Source organism: Eucyclogobius newberryi, unplaced genomic scaffold (genome assembly GCF_026437365.1).
Source record: "Eucyclogobius newberryi isolate DKJ021-1_F unplaced genomic scaffold, fEucNew1.0.hap1 SCAF_14, whole genome shotgun sequence".
Taxonomy (NCBI): Eukaryota; Metazoa; Chordata; class Actinopteri; order Gobiiformes; family Gobiidae; genus Eucyclogobius; species Eucyclogobius newberryi.
Genome location: NW_027315768.1, coordinates 9735514 through 9759689, shown reverse-complemented (window position 1 = coordinate 9759689; position 24176 = coordinate 9735514). Strand labels below are relative to the sequence as shown.

The window sequence follows — 24176 nt, the reverse complement described above, 5'->3', positions numbered from 1 at the left end:
TCTCACCAAATGAATATCTGGCAATGATGGAAGGATGCTCGGCTGCCACACCGACTCCAAACTGGTTCTCAGCGAAGACTCGGAAGATGTACTCCTTGAACTTGGTCAGTCCGACCGCTTTGTATGTGGTTTGTTTTACGGTGGAGGAGAGGCGGTGCCAGATTTCACTGTCTGCAGCACGGCGTTCGACAATGTAGTTAGTGACACGAGAGCCGCCGTCGTCTCTGGGCGGGTTCCAGGCCAAGAAGCAAGTCTCGTTTGTGATATCAGAGATGTCAAAGCCAGCAGGAGGACCAGGTTTGTCTGAAGAACAAACAAACATGCAAACACGTTTTAGTATTAACAAGACATTTAGGATTTTTTTAAGCACTTATTTGTTGAATGTACACATAACTTATAGATAGATATATATAAAACATCAAAATGACAATAAATAAAGTATGTATAAAGAATATTGAAATGACATTCTTTGTGTTAGTAGAGAAAATCTAATCTAATCTAATTTGTATGTTATTTTAAGAGTGTGTATGTGCTTACCAAGAATATTGACGTTAACGGTAGCTGTGGCACGACCACTGCTGTTTGTGGCCTCGATGATGTAAGTGGAAGTATCCTCTCTCATGGTTTTGGCGATGGTGACGACGGAGTGTCCCGATTTTGAGTCAATGGTCACTCGGTCGTCTGGTTTGAGCACCAGGTCGGCCTTGGTCCACTTCACGCGGGGCTCTGGTTTGCCGGTCACTTCGGCCGGGAGTTCAATCTTACTACCAGCCTTGGCGGTCAGACCGGCCAGCAGCTTGGCATCCAGCTGGATCTCTGGAGGTTCTGGGGACGGACGAAACAGGCAGAAGGAATTCATATCATGACTTTATATGGCAAAAAAAGCTTCTGCGGCTGGAGAAGAATGTCTCAGACACTCAGACTATCAGCACAAAAGGTCCATAGTGTACTATTTCCTCTGCTCTTCTCCTTGTATACGAACTGCTGCACCTCCAGCCACGACTCCATAAAACTTATCTAGTTTAAGGACAACACCACCGTCATCGGACGGGGATGAGTCTGTCTACAGGAGAGAAGTGGACCTGCTGTTGTCCTGGTGCAGCGGTAACAAACTAGACCAGAACCTCGCGCCAGTTTCTTCTGCCATTGACTACAGTCACTTTAATTATGTCAACAACTTCCATCTGCACCGCAAGATCAAACTGTAAATTGTGTGTATGTATTCAATCTGTTTTGATTTGATTCTGATTCTGAAAAAATAAATCAATATATATTTTTTTTTTTAATAAAAAAAAAGATCTTGATTTGAGAGTAGCTTAGATGTATTTATTGATTTATTAAAATGCCCATGACAGGTTGTACTACTAATTTTACTAAAACACAATTGAGATAATTATACATAAGATTCTGCTAAAAAAGGTACAATTAACTGTCTAAAAGGAACTAAAAGGAATTCATTAACTGTCGCCTAGAAACCATATTGCACACTAAGCAGAAATGCCTCAGAATGTATTATTTGACAAATTCAAAAATATGAGAACACCTTTATTTTGCTGGATTTGTGTTTACCTAACCTGTGTTGCAACACTTGAATTTCCCCATTGTGGGACGAATAAAGGTTATCTTATCTTATACAAATGTGTCTCTAAATTGTGCCAAAACATTTCATGGCATCTCCCTTTCTAATACTTGTAATCTTTTCTTCACAAACTGCTACTTGATTAGTGTAAAACTATTATTTATATTTATAACACCGAAAGACAAAATGATAAAATCATAAAAACCTGTCATAGGCAATTTAAGTAAATATATTACATTTAATTATTGCACTAGTTCAACGTTATATCCTGTTTTAATTAACAAGACCTGGCAAGGACATGTATCAAAGCGGTCAAATCAGCTTTGAAGCGTCTAGCTAAAAGATGTGTGTTGCTTGGGTGGAGAGTACCTTTAGGATCGACAGCCTGGATCTCGTCTGTGGCCTTGCAGGGTCGGCTGGCTCCCAGTCTGTTGAGGGCGCGCACTCTGTACGAGTACCACTGTCCCTCGATGAGGCCGGTCACCTGGCACTTCAGCTCCGGGACCATGTCTCCACAGGGCTCCCACTTATCGGTTCCTCTTTGGCATCGCTCCACATTGTAACCACGGATACCGGTGCCGCCGTCATATTTCGGAGGCTCCCAGGTCAGGAAAATGCCACTGGCCGACTTGTCTCTCCACCTAAGGTTCTCTGGTGGGTCTGACACAGCTATGAAACATTAAAAAACAATGTTAGAAACTGTAACACAACAATCTTAAATCACCTTATTCTGCCCTGCCAACTTTTATTCCTGCGCTTTTGTTGTTTTGGCTTATCTGGAACTCAGAACATGTAAATGGAGAACTAGACAAAAGTCGCTAAAATATTATATAAAGTCTGTTGCTTTGTGTAAAATGTCAAGTGCCCAACAAGTCAACAATGCACCGTTTACAATATATGGGTGGCAATATATAATAAAGAAAGTCAAAGCTATTTTGCTGTGACATGGGACTTACTGGCAGGGGATGACACATTGACAGGCTCGTCAATGTAAGCAGGCTCTCCGGGGCCGCACTTGTTGCAGGCAGTCACCTTGAACAGATATTCCTTTCCTTCAACCACGTCGGTAACGGAATACTCCAGATCCTGGATTCCCGACACCACCTTTAGAAATCAAGCACATATACATTTTCAGCCAGACTCATTCAACAGTTTCACCCAACAAACTTCATTCAATATTATACCTTGACCCAGGTCTTGCGGGACACGTCACGTTTCTCCACCTGGAATCCGGTCAGTGGGCTGCCTCCATCGTGCTCAGGGGCCTCCCAGCTCAGGTGCACATGCTGGCGTGTCACCTCCAGGACCTTGAAGTCTTTGGGCGCACTGGGAGCAGCTATCAAATAAAGTGAGTGAGATATCAAATTATAAATTACTCATTTCGGGTTCTAACAAGACATCATTTAGCAGGAAATGAGAAAAGTTTTAAGAGTGAATCTGTGTTGCCACTCATCCAAGTAGCTTCTTCACTCCCTCTGATAGTGTTCTGGTAAGTCACTGTACAATAAAAGCATTCTATACTATTACATATCTGTCTGAAGGGAGGAGCTAAATACACTGAAACGAACACACCCTATATCAGTTTACAGTAAGGAGGATCTGTTATTAGTTGTAAGTTAATTGAACTCCACAGTATAGAGTTTAAAGTCTTAAGACTTTTATTCTCTGGCTTCTATCACCGTGCGGTTGTGTGGTTGATCTGAGTTATTTAAACAAAACATCTTTATATTTTATTTTTGTTCTGCTTTTAATATAATTTATTTCACTAATATAATGCTTTTATTTGTATTTACAGGGTTAATTGTCATTTCAAAATTTGAAAACAATGACAGAACAAAATTTGTTCCCCAAGACCCAGTGATGCTTTAAATTAGAGTATAACAGCAATACTAATACTAAAAGCAATAATAAACTACCTAAATTACAAACAAGGCTCTCACTAAAAAATGGATGACACAAATTGCACCGTCAATCAAGGACTGGACATTCCTCAAATGGAAAAAATTACATTCGGACTCGGATTGAAATCTGACAAATTTGACAGATTGTGGGCAAAATGGGACATTTTCTTTGGGTTTCCTATAACATAATTGTTTCTTCTTTATCCTACTATTATTTTGTTTCTCTTTCACTGTTTTTTTCTTTTTTGTATGTGTTCATATAAAAAAAAAAATGGAAACATTTAAATTTAAAAATAAACCCATTTCTAAATGATGTGCATTAATAACATTAAACAATAGAACATTTAGAAGGCATGGCAGCATAAAGCAAAAGTCATTGATTTGTACTGTTCATGAGTGAACAGCCTCAGCGAGTTCAATTTGTTTTTCCATTTTATTTAGCTGACATCTATTATGGGCAGCATAATTGTCTCGTGTTCATAACATTTGCGATAGATATAAAGTTAAATTGGAACTACCCTGAGGTAAGAACTGTCACTGGAGTCACCTGAGTTTAGCACAATCGTTCATGCTCCTCACTAACAACAGTCCTGTTTTAGTTTAGATGTAGTTAGCTCCTCCCTTCAGACGGATATTCAAGGCAGTGACTTACCAGAATCTTGTCAAATGAACTGAAGAAGCAAAACGTATTCACAAAATGTTTAAAGAATTCTATAAATATGTTAACTCTCATTACAAATAACTTGAATCATCAAACGATCGACCTAAATTCTGTTCAAACCTACCGATAACATTGACTTCGATTTCTCCAGAAGCAGATGCAACGTCGTTTTCCAGAGTCAGAGAGTAGGTGCCTTTGTCGGGGCGGACACTTGGCATCACGACCAGCTCGACAAAGGTGGATTTGGTTGTCGTGGTGACGCGCTCATCTTCTGGGGTCAACAACTTCTCTCCAAAGGTCCACTTGGCGACAGGAATCGGGTATCCAGTGATGGGGACTCTGATGGTCAAAGGCTGAGGAACGATTACCTCAAGGCCGTTTTTGAAAGCGCTAAAGTCGAAGGTTGGGGCAACTAAAGAGAAACAGAGATCGTATAAACACAAAAGTACTACAAAGTTACATTAAAACATCTAATAAATATATGAATCTCACAGTGTGGGTCATCGGCCAGCAGAGGTCCAAGCACGTTGGATGGGTCAGACATTCCAGCGGCGTTGTCAGCCTTCACTCTGTAGTTATACTTAGTTCCATATGTCAGTCCAGCGACCTTAGAAAAAACAATGAAAATAAGTCGTTTGATTGGTTTGCAATGTTTTAAGTATTAGTGTTTTAAAGGTCATCTTACCTTGTAGAAGAGGTCAGGGCAGAGGCGGGCGTTGCAGCGCAGCCATTTGTCGGTGCCATCTTCACAGCGCTCGATGACGTATCCGGTGATGGTGCTGCCTCCGTTACTCAGAGGAGTGTCCCAGGTCAGCAGCACGGAGCTCTTGTTCTGCTCATGAGGGGTCAGGTTCTGTGGAGGGCTGGGCCGCTCTGCAACAAAGACATGCAGAAGTGTGCAATTAGAAAATGTGGCAAAATGGACAGCCATATTTGTTTTTCTTAGCTAACATCCCTGTGCCAATTCTACCAAAAGAATGATCCAACGATGTTAAAATTCATGCTTTAGAAGCAAGGTCCTTTATCCAATTTAGTATTTCCTATCACACCACAAAAATAGTTTTTTCTGCCTCAATGAAACGCATTGGTTCCCAAACTTTTTTTGACTAAAGTGCCCCCCTGGCTTTGTCTCACACTCTGAGGAGCCCCCACCTCTGTACTAGGCAAATACACCTGTTTAATACAGTTAAACATTTCAATTTATATGATTCTCTTTTAAATTACATTTCGGGTTGTTTAGATCGTGAAAGGTCTATGAACATTAGATTGTCACTAAATTGGACATATCTTCATAGAGTTTACAACACAATTGTTTTTTTAATACAATAAATATTTTTGCTCTTGTTTTCTTCCCTTCTCTCTTTCTTCCCTCTCCTTTTCTCCTCTCTTTTTCCCTTTTCTCTCCTCTCTTTTCCCTCTCCTTTTCTCCTCTCCCTCCTTTCCCCTATCTTCTCTTCACTCTCTTTTTGTTTTTGTATCCTCTTCTCTCTTTCTCCTCTTTTCTCTCACCTGCTCTGTCCCCTCTCCTCTCTCTCCCCTCTTCCTTTTTCTCCTCTCTCTCCTTTCTCTTTTCCTCTCTATTCTCCCTTTCTTCTCTTTTTCCATCCTCTCCCTCTCCACCCTTGTCCCCCTTTCACATTTACATCCTTTTTCTTTTACCTGTCTTCTCTGTCCTTTCTTTTTCATCTCTCTCTTCTCTCTATAATCTCTCTTTCTCCCCTTCCCTTCTCTCTCCCCTTTCCTGTTCTCCCAAGTTTCCCTTCTTTCCTCTCGTTTCCACTCTCCTCCCTCTTTTCTACCCTCTTTCTCCCTCTCTTCTCACTCTCATCTTTCTTTTTCTTCTCTCTCCTCTCTTTTCCCTTCTCCTTTCACACTTCAGTAGTCCATGAATTTCTCTTCTCTGAGTTTCCTGACATGTTCTGTATAGTTCAGAAAGATATGATTTGATTAACAAATTAGTTGACGATTATTTCAATATTTGATTAGTTGCGATTAAGTTATTAACTTGTTTTAGCCTTAAATACAGTGATGTCCAGGGTGTATCCCGCCTAAAGCCCAAAGTCACAGGGATAGGCTCCAGTCACCCATGAACCCTAACGGGAACAATACATTCTCATTCAACATTCTTAAAGATCTAGTATTTACTACAGAGAACATTTTTTCATCCAAATTCTATTACATTTTATATTATTTTAACCTCTGAAACCATTCTAAGTTCCCTTGGTAAGTGCTCTCAACAGAAAACTAGAAATATATAAATATAAAAAAGATCATACCAATTGGATCCATAATCTTGACAGGCTGAGAGGCGGCACTGGGCTTCCCGTCACCAGCCTTGTTCTGGGCCTTGACCCTGAAGATGTACTCCTTGTTTTCAATCACGTCGTTGATAACGGCGCTGAGTTCTCCGGCTTTGGTGACCTGGACCGGGGACCATTTCACGGACGTCCTGTCTCTCAGCTCAATGATGTAGGAGGTGATTGGAGATCCACCGTCGGACATGGGGGGCTCCCAGCCCACAGTGCAGCCAAACTTACTCACATTTCCAACAATCACGTTCAGAGGAGCATCAGGAACACCTGAAATGGAAACAGGTAATATGCTCAAAGGTTTTTGTATTTTTCAACTTTTCAATCTTGATGATAAAAGCTTTGCCTGATTTTAGGACTAGATTAAATTATGCTAATCATCGTTGCTATTAGTCAAAATCAATGTCAGATTTAACTTGAATAAAAAATCAAAGAAAAAAGACGAATCAATCAAAATGTATTACGTTAAATGTAATGTATTTTATATAAGTGTGGTACTTCTCAATAATGAAACTCCAAGAAAGGCCAACGCACATTTTGACGCGTGGCTGACAATACATCACGTTCGCTTGAGGAGAGATTGAGAACTGCATTCTCTCCCACATTCGTGTTAAGGCCATTTCAAAAGCTGTGACCATGCGACCTCTGTGCATCGGTCTCTCCTCGATCCTTACCAAACTTGTTCTTGGCCTGCACCGGTTTGTCAGTCTCGACCAAGGGCCCGCTGCCTACGCGGTTCCTGGCGCAGACTCTGAACAGGTACATGGAGTCCTTGTGGAGCCCAGTCACGGTGTACTCAGGGCTCTCAGCGTGGTCCGTAGCCAGGGTCCAGGTCTTGCGCTTCACGTCGCGTCTCTCCACAATGTAGGAGATGACTTTGCTTCCTCCGTCGCTCTCAGGCTCCTCCCAGGCCAGGCTCACCTCACCATCGGCAGTGTCCATAACCTGCAGGTTCTTCACTGGTCCAGGGACATCTGGATGGAGAAGACAAAAACGTTCATTCATTATTATTTTGGGAAATTTGAGAAAGGGAGTGAAATCCTAATTAGTTCATTTAAAACTCTAAAGCATTCATAGCATCCTAATTATTCCGGTGATCAGTTCATAAGCACTTTTCACAACGCTAGCATGTTAATGATGCACTTCCTGCTTCGTGGAGTATAAAATACTGAATAATTGGATGCAAAGAGCACACAATGGACTCATTTTCACCCAAAAGAAAGAGTTCTTGGGTTTCAAGAGCTGCTTTTTCTGGGGCAAAACTCATTATTTTATTATATGAAAGAAATGGTATAAAGCTGCTTTAAATAAGTAATATTTATTCACAAACACCAATGAAGAGGTGATTGAAGAGACTAAAACATACACACTTTATTGCAATAATAAGTATTAGTATTATTATTTAGATATTGGCACATAGATTGTAAAGCCTTGCTCTAAATGTCTGATTAATGTTTGATTAATGTTTGCTTAATGTCACTCCCGCCTCCTCACCAATGACATCCAGGGTGATGAAGGCCTCTCCCTCGCCGTGCTTGTTTTTGATGGCGATCCTGTAGCGTCCCTGGTCAGACTTCTTGGGGTCCTTCAGACGGTACTCTGTGCGGTCCGAGGAGGTGAAGATGTTGTCTTTGGCCAGGCTCAGGTTGTTGTACAGCCAGTCGGCCTTAGCCTGAGGGTAAGCGCTGAAGGGCACCGCCATGACGATGGGCTTCCCGGCGTCCGTCACGTAAGTCTGGTCTGTGGTCTTGATCTGAGGCACAGCTGGGATACAAAATGGGAGTCATTACAGAATTAACTTTGACTCTACACTATATATATTTTGATTTTATCATTTTTTAACTATAAAACACACACTTTTGGATACACCTTTTAATATAATGCTTTTTGCTTTGTTTACTACTTTCTACATAGTAAACACATACTGTAGACATCAAATGTATGAAGCGATATATGTGGAATGATATAGCAAAAGAAGAAAACTCTAAATATGTGTTAAATTTTAGATTTAGCCAGGGTTGACAAAAGCAGTAAACAAACAAAACAAAGAGTGGCTTTTTGAAGCATCTAAAATATAAAACTTGAGTTATTTGTTGTTGTGTGTTTAGTCACAGTTTTGATGTCGTCAGTGAGAATCCAAAATGTAAATATCATTAAAAAAAAAGAAAAAACGTTAATTTAAAAGCGTGTCCAAACATTTGACTTGTAGTGTGTTTTTAAATTGTACTTTTTGTGTGTGCAAATATTAAGACAGATAAAAACACACACAAAAAAGATTTAAAAAAATTAAAGCTAAAGCCATGAAACCACAATTTAAAAGTCATGTTTGTCTCCACACAGTTTCTCACCTGCCAGTTCCAGCTTGGCCTTGGCGTCCTTGTCCTTGACCATGACCCTGTACTCTCCCTGGTCGCGGGGCCGGATCTCGCAGACCTGCAGCCTGTGGACTTTGCCCTCGCTCATCATCTGGTACTTGTCGCCCTGCACCACCGTCATGTTGTTCCTCAGCCATTTCACCTCCACTCTGTCTTTGTTGAGTTCCACCTCGAACACCACGTCTGAACCCGGGGGCTCGAAAATGTCCTGAGGAGGTCGGATGATTTCCACTGGGGTTTCTGACACACACACACACACACACACACACACACACAACATCATTGATTAGATATTATTCATGAGAAATTACGTCAATATTTGATTTATCCCTATGAGTAATGTACCTTCTACAAACAGCCTGGCTCGGGATCGCTTCTCGTCCACACCACAGGCATATTCACATTCATCGTCAGGTCGGCACTCCTTGATGCGTAGGGTGACGATTCTACCTTCTTTTTCAAACTTATATCTGTCGAAACAATTATATTTCTAATTCATGGACCAAAAAAACTAGCAAGAAGCCTCAGGATCTCTCCCTATGATATCACAAATCATGGAAAATTTGAAAGCGAGTGTTTTTGTGAGGCTCAGAGTCAAAGGAACTTGTAAACAGGATTTTTGAAACAAGCGCGAATGAAGCAAAAGACAACTAAAGGTGTGTTTTTGATGTTATAATATGGTCAATTTTGCATAATATGTGTAATTTAAAAGCCGTATGTAATATTCATACATCTGACTATTTCTCAATACTTTTTGCATACTTTAACAGTTTATTGCATGTTTAAGGTTTTTTTAATGAGCAAAAACCCATTTCCAGATTTCATTTTTTGCTATATGAGTGGTCAAACCTTAAAAACCTCAGAACTACCCAAAATAGATGAAACCCTATAGTAACAAATAGTTTCCTCACCTGAGTCCTTCTCTGATCTCACGTCCGTTCCTGTACCACTTGACGTCGGCCTTTTCTTTGGTCAGTTTGCAGGCGAACTCGGCGTCCTCAAACTCGGTGATGGTCTGGTCCTTGAGCTGCGCCGAGAAGTCTGTGGGGGCCTCGCTGATGATGAGCTCGGCCGCGGATTTGTTTTCCCCGGCCACGGCTGTGTACTCGCCCTCGTCGGCCAGCGTGCAGTCTTTGATGGTCAGGGTGTGCTTCTCCTTGTCCACCCTGTACACCACGCGTTTGCTGAAGGTGATCTCCTCGCCACCCTTCATCCACTTGATCGTGGCGTTGAGGCGGTTGACTTTGCAGGAGAAGCTGACTGTCTTCTTCTCCTGAGTGTCGATGTCCTCCAGAGGGGCCACGATCCTCAGGCTCTCCTCTGATTGAACGAGAAGACACATATTTTTCATTGCACTTGTGTCTGTTTCTGTTAAGGACCGAACCTCAACAAATTGGAGGTGGAATTCAAAATGTAGAAGGTTTTTTTTTAACTAGGGATGGGCAATATATGTGTTCCAGTGTCGTATTAGCTGATATCGGAGGGTTTTTGCTGGTATCGTAACATCCGATATCAGAAAAAATAAATGAAAAATCTTCTTGGCACTAATATTGTTCGTTCATGTGTTCAGATTTGTCTTTTAACAGACTAATAAATAAAAATATAAATAGACGAGGAATCGGGCTAGAAAAATGCAGTATGTTTACATAGTCAGGCTACAAATTATTTGTTTTATTTTTATTACTATTATTATATATACATGTTGTTTTTATTTTTCCTAAAGGCAAAAGTGAATTTGAGATCTTTACTATGGATTTTAGAATGTTAACATTGGTATCAGCAAACATTGGTTATAGGCCACCGCATCAAGCCAAATATCAGATATCGGTATCGGCTCAAAGAAATAAAACAAGAAAATCCATATTGTACCGCCCCTAATTTACACCAATCAGAAAGCCAATCGAGCGCCTCATTTTGGGTTGCCAGATTCCACAACTAAACCCAGTTGGCTCTATCACCTGGGTATTCGAGACCTAATGGCATCCGAGGGGGTTCGATTCTCCCTTCAAACATGCACCAGTGAAACAAAATACAACTTAAGGAGAAAAAACATGATCTCATGATCAGAAGTGTCTCCTAAATCAAATACTGACCTTTGACAGTGAGTTTGCAGGTGCTCTTGGCCTGCTCGCCTCTCTGGTTGGTCAGGTTGATGCTGTAGTTGGCTTCGTCTCCCTTTGAGGCTTCCTTGATCCTCAGAGAGAAGACATTGTCTCGCTGCAACATCACGTGCTTGCCGCTCTCAAACAGGGTCTCGTCGTTCCTCAGCCACTTGGCCTTTGCTCCCTCAGAGTTCACTTCACAGTTCAGGACGATCTCTTGGCCCTCCAGAACCTCGGAGTCCTTCAGGGGCGTGATCACCTTCAGTTTCTCTGCAGGGGACAAGTTCAGTCATGGGTTTCAGAGCATATTGTGAAACAGTATTCAGCAGAAGAATTAGTTCTTCATCTGCATACACAAGAGGTGGGTAGCAGTTACATTTACTCAGTTACTTAAGTCATCTTTTAAGTTAATTCTCAGAGTATTCTGACACAATATTTTTACTTCAGCTTTAGCAAAAGGGAGACTCTTAGTTGATAAATACAGTATACGTAACATCTTCAGACATTCAATACAATTTTGAATGTTGCTAGGACATAAAACACCAACAACAGAAACAATAGATGGATACATGTCGAAAGTACTTTTGGCTGCAGCAACAACAAAAATAGGATATTCACAAAGAGAAAAAAAATATTTTTACATTGAACTTGAAAATACCTTTTTGCTTATTTGCTCTATTTCTGTCTTTTTGCTCTTTTAGTCTATACAAATAAATTAATAAAATGTTACTTTTTTAATCTTTAAATGATGGTCCTGGTTGAATACTGCACATAAGGGATAAAGGGAGTAGCAGGCTTATCTTACCGAGCACAGTGAGGTCAGCACTGGCTCTTGTTGGTCCAATCATCACCACGTATGCGCCTTCGTCTTTCAGGTCTGCGTTCGTAATGATCAGCGCTCGCCTCTTGCCGTCGCTGACCATCTGGTATTTGTCTCCAGCTTCAAGCTCCTTATCCCCTTTCTTCCATTTGACTTCAAAGGTGTCCTTGGAAACGGTGCAGGTGAACTCCGCCTTGTGGCCCTCCACCACCTCCTGGTTCTGTGGCTTGGAGATGAACTCGGCAGCCAACTCTGAAGAGACAAAGAGTAACCGTTAGCTATTTAAAACATACATTTCTAGCATAGAACGTGCCCACGTGGGCAATGACAGTGACACCTGGAGAGGGGTGATCGGGAAGAACGGCTTCCCCGATCTGAACCCGAGCGGTGTTCAGTTATTGGACTTCTGTGCTAGCCACGGATTGTCCATAACGAACACCATGTTCAAGCACAAGGGTGTCCATCAGTGCACATGGCACCAGGACACCCTAGGCCGGAGGTCAATGATCGACTTTGTTGTCGTGTCATTTGACCTCCGGCCGCGTCTCTTGGACACTTGGGTGAAGAGAGGGGCAGAGTTGTCAACCGAGTTGGTGAGTTGGATACGCTGGCGGAGGAGGAAGCCGGACAGACTTGGCAGACCCAAGCGCATTGTGAGGGTCTGTTGGGAACGTCTAGTGGAGCCCTCTGTCAGTAGGGTATTCAACTCGCACCTCCGGGAGAGCTTCTCCCATGTCCCGGGGGAGGCTGGGGACATTGAGTCCGAGTGGACCATGTTCTCCGCCTCCATTGTTGATGCGGCTGCTCGGAGCTGTGGTCGCAAGGTCTCCGGTGCCTGTCGTGGCGGCAACCCCCGAACCCGGTGGTGGACACCGGAAGTAAGGGATGCCGTCAGACTGAAGAAGGAGGCCTATCAGGCCACTCTGGCTTGTAGGTCTCCGGAGGTCATCGAGGGGTATCGGCAGGCCAAGCGAGCCGCGGCTCGTGCTGTCGCAGAGGCAAAAACCCGGGCCTGGGAGGAGTTCGGGGAGGCCATGGAGGAGGACTATCGGTCGGCACCAAAGAAATTCTGGCAAACCGTCCGGCGCCTCAGGAGGGGGAAGCAGTGTCTCACCAACACCGTTTACGGTGCGGGTGGAGGCCTGCTGACCTCGACTGGGGATGTCGTCGGACGGTGGAAGGAATACTTTGAGGATCTCCTTAATCCCTCAGTCACGTCTTCCGAAGAGGAAGTAGAAACCGGGGACTCGGAGGCTGGCTCATCCATCACCCAAGCTGAAGTCACTGAGGTTGTCCGCAAACTCCTCGGTGGCAGGGCTCCGGGGGTGGATGAGATCCGCCCTGAGTACCTAAAGTATCTGGATGTTGTAGGACTGTCTTGGTTGACACGTCTCTGCAACATCGCGTGGCGTTCGGGGACCGTGCCTCTGGACTGGCAGACCGGGGTGGTGGTCCCTCTGTTCAAGAAGGGGGACCGGAGGGTGTGTTCCAACTACAGAGGGATCACACTCCTCAGCCTCCCAGGTAAGGTCTATTCCAAGGTACTGGAGAGGAGAATCCGACCGATAGTCGAACCTCGGATTCAGGAGGAGCAGAGTGGTTTTCGTCCCGGTCGTGGAACACTGGACCAGCTCTATACCCTCCATCGGGTGCTCGAGGGTTCATGGGAGTTTGCCCAACCAGTCCACATGTGCTTTGTGGATCTGGAGAAGGCTTTCGACCGTGTCCCTCGGGGTGTCCTTTGGGGGGTGCTTCGGGAGTACGGGGTCCGGGGCCCTTTGCTCAGGGCTGTCCGGTCCCTGTATGACCGGAGCAGGAGCTGTGTTCGCATTGCCGGCAGTAAGTCAGACCTGTTCCCAGTGCATGTTGGACTCCGCCAGGGCTGCCCTTTGTCACCGGTTCTGTTCATAATTTTTATGGACAGAATTTCTAGGCGCAGTCGGGGGTCGGAGGGTGTCCGGTTTGGGGACCACAGGATCTCATCTCTGCTGTTTGCAGACGATGTTGTCCTGATGGCTCCATCAAACCCGGACCTGCAACATGCACTGGGACGGTTTGCAGCCGAGTGTGAAGCGGCTGGGATGAGAATCAGCATCTCCAAATCCGAGGCCATGGTTCTCGACCGGAAAAAGGTGGCTTGCCCTCTTTAGGTGGGTGGGGTGTCCTTGCCCCAAGTGGAGGAGTTCAAGTATCTCGGGGTCTTGTTCACGAGTGAGGGAAGGATGGAGCGTGAGATCGACAGGCGGATCGGTGCAGCGGCTGCAGTGATGCAGTCGCTGCATCGGACTGTTGTGGTGAAGAGGGAGCTGAGCCGAAAGGCAAAGCTCTCTATTTACCGGTCGGTCTACGTTCCTACCCTCACCTATGGTCATGAGCTTTGGGTAGTGACCGAAAGAACAAGATCGCGGTCGAAATGAGTTTCCTCCGCCGTGTGGCTGGGCGCTCCCTTAGAGATAAGGTGAGGAGCTCGGCCACACGGGGGGAGCTCGGAGTAGAGCCGCTGCTCCTCCACGTCGAGAGGAGCCAGCTGAGGTGGCTCGGGCATCTGTTCCGGATGCCTCCTGGGCGCCTCCCTCGGGAGGTGTTTCAGGCATGTCCCACCGGGAAGAGGCCCCGGGGAAGACCCAGGACACGCTGGAGAGACTATGTCTCTCAGCTGGCCTGGGAACGCCTCGGGATCCCCCCGGAGGAGTTAGAGGAAGTGTCTGGGGAGAAGGAAGTCTGGGAGTCCCTGCTCAGACTGCTGCCCCCGCGACCCGGCCCCGGATAAAGCGGCAGAAGATGGATGGATGGATGGATGGATTTCTAGCATAGCATCACAAGTGGTCATTGTAATATTTGCGCTCCAATTTGATCCAATACAACTTGGTCCACAAACTTGCTATTGCTAAGAGATTTAGAATATTATTACCCTTGATTTAAATTAAAAAATGTTAAGGTCTTGTATGATTGTTAGTTATATATTTGTATTTTTTATTTTTATTTTATAATATTGGATAAGAGTGAAAGAGAGAAAATTCATGAATGAGACCTATTGAAACGTTTTGCCTGTTTTTGTCAATAGACCCAGTAATTACATGGATTTTGACAAAGACTTGGACCAGATCTCTCCATTATAACAGTAAACAGCCAATTCGAACCTGCCAATGATATCATGTTGAGCAGTCTTGAGTGTAAACCATACCGTTAATCTTAAGGTTTCCTGAGGTCTTGACGGTGGGGCTCAGCCTGCAGTTGTATTCCCCGGCGTCGTCCAGCTTGAGGTCCTGGATGAGCAGGATGCGTCTCTTTCCGTCCACAATGTGCTCGTAGCGGCCACCCTCGGGCAGCTCCTTGTCTCCTTTGTACCACGTCACGTCAGCGTCGGGTTTGGACACCTCGCAGATCAACTTCACACTGTCTGTCTCTGTGCCCTCCACGTTAGCCAGGTTCTTTGAAAATCGTGCCTCCTCCTCTGCAGGGACAGCAATTTTCTTGAGTGACTGTACTTTGAGTGTTCATTTTGAAGATAGTGCCACATACTTTATACTTGAGTAATAATAGTGATAATTATATTCTTATTTGATCAATTTTATCAGTTAAGCCGGGTGTCCAATGCACAATTTTGGCTGTCTGCAATGTAATATCACTGATCGAGGGAGAATAGGTGTCTAAAATGTTGGAATCTTGATCGCATAGTGAGTTTACAGTACATTTTTAAGGCTCAAAAATACCTTGAAAAACATTTATTCTTATTGTGAGCGGTGTCACCTCTCAGATCTGTCACTTACCGACGACAGTAAGCATGCCGGAGGACTTGGAGGTCTTGGCGTCACATTCGTACTCGGCCTCGTCGTCGAAAACAGACTTGTGGACGACGAGGATGTGTTGGCGACCCTGTGCAATAATCTCGTACTTCTTCCCCTTCCTGATTTCACTTCCGTCTTTAAACCAGCGGACCTGGTGCACAACAATGATTAGGTCATTTCAACGGACTTCAACAGTTGACTCTCTCTAGTATTGATTTTTTCTGAGGACTTACTTTGACATCTTCTCTTGAAACTTCACATTCAAACCTGGCAGATTCTTTCTCTTTGACCTCGACATCATGGAGCGGCTTAGAGAACTCAACATGTGGAGCTGGGGGGGAACAGCACAGACATTCAACACTATATATTGATGGTAAGGTCTTGACATAAACTGTTTAACTTATTGGCCTCTGTGGCTTTTAATATTCAAAATGTGCTAGGTCTGGTTTGGTGTACAATCTTTTTTACATTCTATTACATGTGTCGGTGTAATCCCTCATTCGTCCAGGCGTGTTCCATAGTAGAAAAAGCTTCAGTTGTAGTCATCTGGACTCAGTTATAAAAAATAGATGTTTCGACTCTCATCCAAGAGTCATTGTCAATAAAAGAATTTAGATCGAGAACTCTGATATTAATACTGTTCTGTGGTAAGTCCAGCCCATTGGGAGGAGCCTTCCTGAAGTAGAAAGAGTTGTTTGTTTCAACAGAAACTCCCCCCTTGTATCTACCGAGCCTATTCAGAATTTTAATGGGCTATTAGAATCCTCTTTGTCTTTGTGAGACCCTGGCTCAACCACCCTGAGTACCTGATTAGCATCTAAATGTCCTGGTCCTGGTCCTCTACCTTTCCAAGGGTTTAGTATACCATTATAGATACCAGGATGATTGAATCTTAGCCCTCCATTTCTGTTTAAAGAAGGTCTTTCTTTTTTAACAAAAATAGCTTCCTTGACTCCTCTTTCAAACCGTCTTTTCTCCCTGCTTAAAACCTTCACCTCACCGTCTTCAAACGAGTGATTAGAGGCTTCAAGATGGAGATGCACGGCACTCTGAGGTCCTGAACTTGTATTTCTTCTGTGCTGATAGAGCCTCTTGTGTAAGGCTGTTTAGTCTCACCTATGTACCGTTCTTTACAGCTTTCTTCACTGCATTGGGTCGAATAAACTACATTGCTCTGTTTTTGTCCTTAGGATGAACCAGTTTTTGTCTTAAAGTGTTACCTGGTTTAAAATAAACAGGGACTTCGTGTTGTCTAAAAATTCTCTGCAGTTTTTCCGACAGGCCAGACACATAAGGGATAGAAACACCCTTCCTTCTCTGATCGTGGAACAATCAAGAAAGGCCAAGCGATTCTCCTTAGCGTCTTCTCTTGTAAACCTGATATGTGGGTCCACAGCATTGATGTGCTCAGAGAAGGTTTCCATCTCTTGTTTCTTGATTGTTACAAAAGTATCATCGACATAGCGAAGCCACAGTTTTGGGGCTATGCCTGAGAAAGAGGCCAGTGCCTTCTTCTCAAAGTGCTCCATGTACAGGTTGGCCACTATGGGAGAGACGGGCGAGCCCATGGCACAGCCATGAATCTGTCTGTAAAATTGTCCCCGGAATTGAAAGTAAGTGGTGTTCAGACAGATGTCCAACAGATTACATATGTGTTCAGGTGTCAGTGTAGGGTGGTGTCTTCCTGCAGTCTGATCCTCACCGCTGCTACTGCATCAGAGGTCGGGATGCAGGTGAACAGGGACACAACATCATATGAAACCATGAGGTCATCTGGGTCCAGTTGGAGATGTTTCACTTTATTCACAAAGTTGTGCGTGTTTTCCACACCCTGGTTGAGCCAGGGTCTCACAAAGACAAAGAGGATTCTAATAGCCCATTAAAATTCTGAATAGGCTAGCTCGGTAGATACAAGGGGGGAGTTTCTGTTGAAACAAACAACTCTTTTATTGACAATGACTCTTGGATGAGAGTCGAAACGTCTATTTTTTCTAACTGAGTCCAGATGACTACAACTGAAGCTTTTTCTACTATTCTATTACATGATTAAAAGTCAGTATGTATGAAATTTAACTGGACAAATTGGCTTAATGTGTTGTTGCCAAATGCTGGTAGATTTTTTTAGGTAAGTATTGATGTAAAGTGACAAGCTAACTTCAATAGACTCACGCTCGACATTGAGGAAGCAGGAGGTTTTGAAATCCTTGGCGTCGCAGGTGTAGGTCCTGGAGTCGTCCAAAGTGCAGTCGTGGATGAGCAGTGTTCGTTTGCGGCCGTCCACTACGATCTCGTACTTCTTGGTCTTCCGGATTTCCTGTGTGTCTCTGAACCATGTTACCTCTGCGTTTTCCCGGGACACTTCACATTCCAGTATCGCGGTGGCTTCCTCTTCCACTGTCTGGTCTTCCAGTGGCTTTGAGAACTCCACTGGTGGCTCTGAATGTACAATACAGTGTGAGAGGTATGGCTGTGCAATTGATTGAATATCAATGGTAATTGCATTTATTGCTCTTTCGATTAATTATAAAAGAGTCATAATGGAAAATACATGTTTATTGAATTCTGTTCTGAATGATTTTGGAGCTGGTTCTTGCTGCAAAGAATCGAGAGTGGCTTTTAAGGGTGCGTTCACAGTTACATGTGTTTAGTACTGGTTTCATCCCAGTTTGAATTCTGATCTAATTATTTATTTGGTCTTGTTTAATTTTAATATGGTGTTTGTGCAAGTTTAAATGCACCTTAAAACATTACAAAACTTTACTAAAATGATACAAAAATGTCAAACTTGAATTGGCTTGATACACAAAATAATACTACTTTCTTTGTATGTGGTTATAATATAATATATGTTCTGATAAAGCTCAAGATCATTCTAAAACTGTTCAGAAACTCACATTTTGAGTAGAAGAACACTTTCACATAGATATCTAAAGTAGTTTCAATACTAGTTTTATCATAAAATCTACAAACAATATTTTTTATAACCCTACTAATGGATAATAGTATGTCTAATCTTTTGTCAGTGGTTATATATACATAGATATTTATTTTTATATTTTTAATGTTTTATTGTAGTGTGTCTTTTAACTCTGGACTACCAGTCTCTAAAACATTTTTATGACTTTGACTTAGCATTGACTCGAGCATTGACTCTCACCTTTGACAGTGAGATTTGCCTCTGTTGTGAAATCTTTAGCCACAAGTTTAACCAGTCCGGCTTCACTGAGCTTAACGTCCCGTAGGGTCAAGCTGTGGATGGTCACGTCTGCCTTTATCACCACCTGTTAGGCAAAAGCAGTAAAGCAGTGTTTCTTTTGCAGGTTCTTTTATAGTCGTGCTATGTGACCCTTTGACACCTGTGTTAACATTTATGAGCCTCGTAAAATTGTTTGCAGGTTCAAATGTTTGCAGTCAAATCGTAACAGTAAAGCAGGTTTAACAATGTATACAATCTATATTCAGGCTATAATCTTGGCAATACTTCAAGCAAAACAATACACAAACGCAGTGGTGGAAACAAACAAACTACAAGTAAAAGTACCATACTAAAGTTAAAGGGATTTTTTTTTATTTATTTTTTTTTACAGTGGATACAATTTTATCAGGTTCTTGTGTAAATATTTTTTTAGTTCAATAATCAGATCGGCAGATTTTTTTTAACCAAAATCATTACATTTCACTTTTTAACAATTTTAAAAATCTAAAACTCCTAAACTACATTTTTAAACAGGTTCTTCCAAACTTTGACATAAATCTTTTACATGTATCTGCACTTTTACATAAGAAAACAGATATCTTCTTCCACCACTGCACATATTCAAGGGACTATAATATTATCAGGATTAAGATCATATCACCGGCACAAGATTAACCTTTTCAAATGTTTTCTACAGCTCTATATTTACATTGATTTAAATCTTTCTCACTTCCACAACACTGTAAAACAAGTGCAACATGTACAAGTGAAATGAATGTTACATGTCAGGAGCTCAGCGGGCCAAGTCCTGACAGCTAAAAGAACTCCGGCAGCTGCTTTCTCCTTCAACAGATTTAAACCATGCGACCTCTTGACACCTTGCTGCTTTTATACATATCCACTCACTGTATTGAGCCCTCGCACTCAAAAGGAAGCCAATACAAACCAGAGAATTCCCTCATATATAACTAAAAATGTAATTATGTATACAACAAGCTTTATATCTATGTTAAAAGGACTGTAAAATGGTTTAGTGCAATTCAATGTCAATTATTCAACAATTACAATCTACAAACGTTTAAAACCCAATTATATATGTTTTTAAACGTCAAACCAAATTTCACACAGTTATTAAGCACATATTAAAATTAATCGCACAGTTTTTATTGCTTCCATGTTTTACGGTGTGATAAAACTTTTATCGCTGTCTCGTTTATGAGACTGCTAACAAGCTCAAACACAGTCTACTAACCATCACTGTTAGCTTTGTTTGTTTTTATCCACATTTAAACCTTCTTTTGACAATGTTAGTTGGTATTTCACAACAAAAAATACATGTTTACAAGAATCAGCTTAGAATTTTCATCAGGGCATCTAATTCCTTAACTTTATCGTTTCTGTTGGCTCATTTCTTTGCCATACTTTGACAACACAGCCTTTTGCAACATCACAAACGCAAGACACATCAAATGACACGGGAAACCATGAGAGTTCAGGTTCAAGCTGTAAAACAACCTACTTTACACTGACATTTTATTGCCTGACTCGTTCTTGGTTGTCTTAACCTCACCACCAATAAAAGGAAAATCACATTTACAGCACGGCAAATGAATTGAAAAGCGAAGCTGTCAAATAGCTGTTGTTGCCACCTGCCCTGCGCTTCAACCTGCCACTGCTGTTATAAATAACCCGGGAGAAACGCTAGAAGGGCAGAAAAGTCTCCCTCCTGCGTTATCTCAAAAGCCAGGATCGAATGCTCCCCTGGCATCTTGGTCGGCGACAGGCCCTAATATGAAGCTGAACATGTTGTCCTGTGGTGATGGGGCAAACAATAGAGGGGCCCGACGACAAACCGCAGCGTGCGTCGACAAGCGGCGGTTTGCTGTCTCTAGTGGTGGATGCGGGAAGTGAAGTCGAGCGTGATGTTGGACTTACTCTGTCGCTTGGTTCCAGTTTGGTACCCCCCAGGAACCACTCGACAGCGATGCCTTCGTACGACAGCTCGCACTCAAAGGTGGCGGTCTCCCCGGCGGTGACGGTCACATCGCTCAGTGACCGCTTCAGGCCGATCACCCGGGCTTCGGGTTGGGGAGAAGACATGGTTAGCTCCTCGCCCAAAACAAGTCAACAGATCCAAAAGGGTTCTTTGGGCTAACGGTTATTCCTTAATGGTTAATCCGCATGGTTCGGGTTGAGCTGAAGGCAGGCCGCTGAAGCCCTCAAGCCAACTAAAGACAGCCACACTGGGACTTGGCCCTGAGAGGATTTAGCTCATTAGCATACGCTCTGATGGAATATGTATGGGCCGGCACTAACCAGTAAAATCAGGGGTCACGTCCAATCACTGGGAACCTGTTCTAGAAAAGGCATGCGGCTTCTAAAATAACCGAGCGGCGTGATTGGCTGGGAGCCCACCGCAGCCATCAGTGCTACAACAGCCTGTTACTGTCAATCATGCCTACAATTTTCTTGGAATAGAAAAAATTGAAGTTACCCAATGTAAGGTGGCACGAGTGACATCACAGCAAGAGCCAAGTGTTGTAACGCCTCCATATTGTGGTAGTTATAGTTGTCAGACTGGATTAACAAGTGGTATCAAGTATTTACAACGGACTGCTTAACATGCCAGACTTAATGCCCCTTTACAGGCAGTTAAAGACGGGCCGCTGACAGCTGGACCACGAGATAAGTGTTTGTTAGATCACTGAGCTGTCTTTTATTATCTACTCAGCACATCATCATCGTACTTATTCTGCAGCCAAACATCAAGCCTGTAGATAAACTAATAAACTTTACACGGGATAAGACACCAAGCCATAAGTATTCAATTTCCAGCAGTTACAAAACAGTTTTGTATGAGTGACATAAGGTAAAACTTTAACATGTTTGGCTACTTGTCTTGAATATTATCAGCAAATCATTTCTCTCACCTTTGACCCTGAGCTGTGCTGTTGACTTGGCATTCCCTGCCGAGAAGTCCACGCTTCCGGCCATGTCTTTGTGGCAGTTGAAGAGAGTCAGAATGTGGTGAGCGCCCTCCTCTTTTATTTCAACCTCCTGTGAGATCAAAAACACAAAATCCACCTGAGTCTCCATTTGACATTTTGCCTTACTACGCCAGCATTTGATTTTATTTGTACTTTTAACAATTCCTTGTACAGCTGTTATAACATTATAATTTAAAGGGAACATATTATGCAAAATCAACTTTACTGTTTCGTGTTTTCTCATCATTCGTTTACTCAAATGTGTGTTTTGCTCATAACATAAAAGATACAAATAAAAACATGTGAATAACAGTGACAATGTAAATGTCACTATGAAGAGTGACACTATGAAGAGTGACACTATGAAGAGTGACACTATGAAGAGTGACACTGACACTATGAAGAGTGACATTATGAAGAGTGACACTATGAAGAGTGACACTGACACTATGAAGAGTGACACTATGAAGAGTGACACTGACACTATGAAGAGTGACATTATGAAGAGTGACACTATGAAGAGTGACACTATGAAGAGTGGCACTATGAAGAGTGACACTGACACTATGAAGAGTGACATTATGAAGAGTGACACTATGAAGAGTGACACTATGAAGAGTGACACTATGAAGAGTGACACTGACACTATGAAGAGTGACACTATGAAGAGTGACACTGACACTATGAAGAGTGACACTATGAAGAGTGACACTGACACTATGAAGAGTGACACTATGAAGAGTGGCACTATGAAGAGTGGCACTATGAAGAGTGACACTGACACTATGAAGAGTGACACTATGAAGAGTGACACTATGAAGAGTGACACTATGAAGAGTGACACTGACACTATGAAGAGTGACACTATGAAGAGTGACATTATGAAGAGTGACACTATGAAGAGTGACACTATGAAGAGTGACACTGACACTATGAAGAGTGACACTATGAAGAGTGACACTGACACTATGAAGAGTGGCACTATGAAGAGTGGCACTATGAAGAGTGACACTGACACTATGAAGAGTGACACTATGAAGAGTGACACTATGAAGAGTGACACTATGAAGAGTGACACTGACACTATGAAGAGTGACACTATGAAGAGTGGCACTATGAAGAGTGGCACTATGAAGAGTGACACTGACACTATGAAGAGTGACACTATGAAGAGTGGCACTATGAAGAGTGACACTATGAAGAGTGGCACTATGAAGAGTGGCACTATGAAGAGTGGCACTATGAAGAGTGGCTTATCAGCTCCGCAGGTTTGAACCGGAAGTCATGGCTTTTGAACAAACCCGTTTCTGTTCATAAGCCATTTTAGATCAAGTTTGCAGTTTGCAATGAACAAAATATAAAACGCTGATGTACTTATGTCATAGTTCAATGTAAACACAAACGCATAATATGTCTCCTTTACATTTTTTATCAATTCTGCATATATTCTTTCTAAAAGTAAATGATTATTTTGAAGTCTTACAGGAGTTGGCATGAGCGTATCTCCCTTCAGTTTCCATGTGGCGTGCAGATCATCAGCAGAGATCTCGATCTCAAACTTGGCGGTCTCGGTCTCAGTGACTTCCACGCTGTAGAGAGGCCTGAGCACCTTGATGTCGCGCTCTGCAGAGGCGCAATCACATGTTAATGACACACACCAACACAAGGAGCCAGCCGCAGGTGACTAATACATTACAGTATAGTGACGAAAAGAGCAAGAATTGATTACATAATGTACACAAAAAGAACATATAGTATAAAGACATATATACGACAAGGACACAGACGTGACAATTTGGCCAGTAGCTGTCACTCTATTGTAGAGAGACTTACAATTTGCATAAGAGCACAACATATGATGACCTGATGAAAATCCAACTGTATACATGGTTCCTACACTATGTTTGATGGAGTTTGGCTAATTCTGTAGTTTTAGTTGAGAAAATACATGCTGCATACATCTAGCTTTACATTCATGCACGTGCCTGTTATATTCTAACAGCATTTCACATTAAATCTGGGGCACATGAGGCTTAGGTGGTAGTGTGCTTGTCTTCTAAGAGGAACTAAATGCATGGAACTGTTGTATATAGGAATGATTGGTTATGGTTGCAGAAGCCCTGGGCACAGATTAGCAGCCACGTCTCTGTAAGTCAAACTGGGGGCAACTGTGGACACTAAAGTAGTTTACCACCTCGGAGTGTGCAGAGGGAATGAATGAGCCTAATGTTGCACTTTACAAAGCTTGATAGGTGCACTATAAATCCAAGCCATTATATTTCTTTATACTGTATTTTTATACGTGCCGTGAAGCAAATAAAATAATTAGTCAACTGATAAAAATGTTGGTCGACTAAGACGCTATCGACCAAGTAATCGACTAAATGATTAAAAGCCGACAACCTCAGATAGGGGTATAGCGGGAAACGGGGTAGAAGAGCAGGGAGGACATTCAGCA

General features: G+C 42.7%; 1 protein-coding gene across 1 annotated transcript in view; it reads right to left on the bottom strand.

Moving 5' to 3' along the window:
* Window positions 1–24176, bottom strand: part of ttn.2 (titin, tandem duplicate 2) — a 185352-nt gene that overhangs the window by 81314 nt on the left and 79862 nt on the right. Inside the window, exons 84-107 of the mRNA XM_072444281.1 lie at window positions 23202–23341; window positions 21662–21788; window positions 20667–20809; window positions 18693–18816; window positions 17705–17971; window positions 15769–15866; window positions 15518–15686; window positions 14932–15201; window positions 11733–11999; window positions 10919–11197; window positions 9737–10145; window positions 9171–9295; window positions 8799–9065; window positions 7945–8214; window positions 7125–7424; window positions 6418–6720; window positions 4827–5014; window positions 4634–4748; window positions 4266–4553; window positions 2764–2915; window positions 2536–2683; window positions 1949–2248; window positions 538–825; window positions 7–303 (exon numbers count right to left, since the gene is read on the bottom strand). Coding sequence (XP_072300382.1) covers window positions 7–303; window positions 538–825; window positions 1949–2248; window positions 2536–2683; window positions 2764–2915; window positions 4266–4553; window positions 4634–4748; window positions 4827–5014; window positions 6418–6720; window positions 7125–7424; window positions 7945–8214; window positions 8799–9065; window positions 9171–9295; window positions 9737–10145; window positions 10919–11197; window positions 11733–11999; window positions 14932–15201; window positions 15518–15686; window positions 15769–15866; window positions 17705–17971; window positions 18693–18816; window positions 20667–20809; window positions 21662–21788; window positions 23202–23341 — 5334 coding nt within the window. The remainder of the gene's footprint in view (window positions 1–6; window positions 304–537; window positions 826–1948; window positions 2249–2535; window positions 2684–2763; window positions 2916–4265; window positions 4554–4633; window positions 4749–4826; window positions 5015–6417; window positions 6721–7124; window positions 7425–7944; window positions 8215–8798; window positions 9066–9170; window positions 9296–9736; window positions 10146–10918; window positions 11198–11732; window positions 12000–14931; window positions 15202–15517; window positions 15687–15768; window positions 15867–17704; window positions 17972–18692; window positions 18817–20666; window positions 20810–21661; window positions 21789–23201; window positions 23342–24176) is intronic.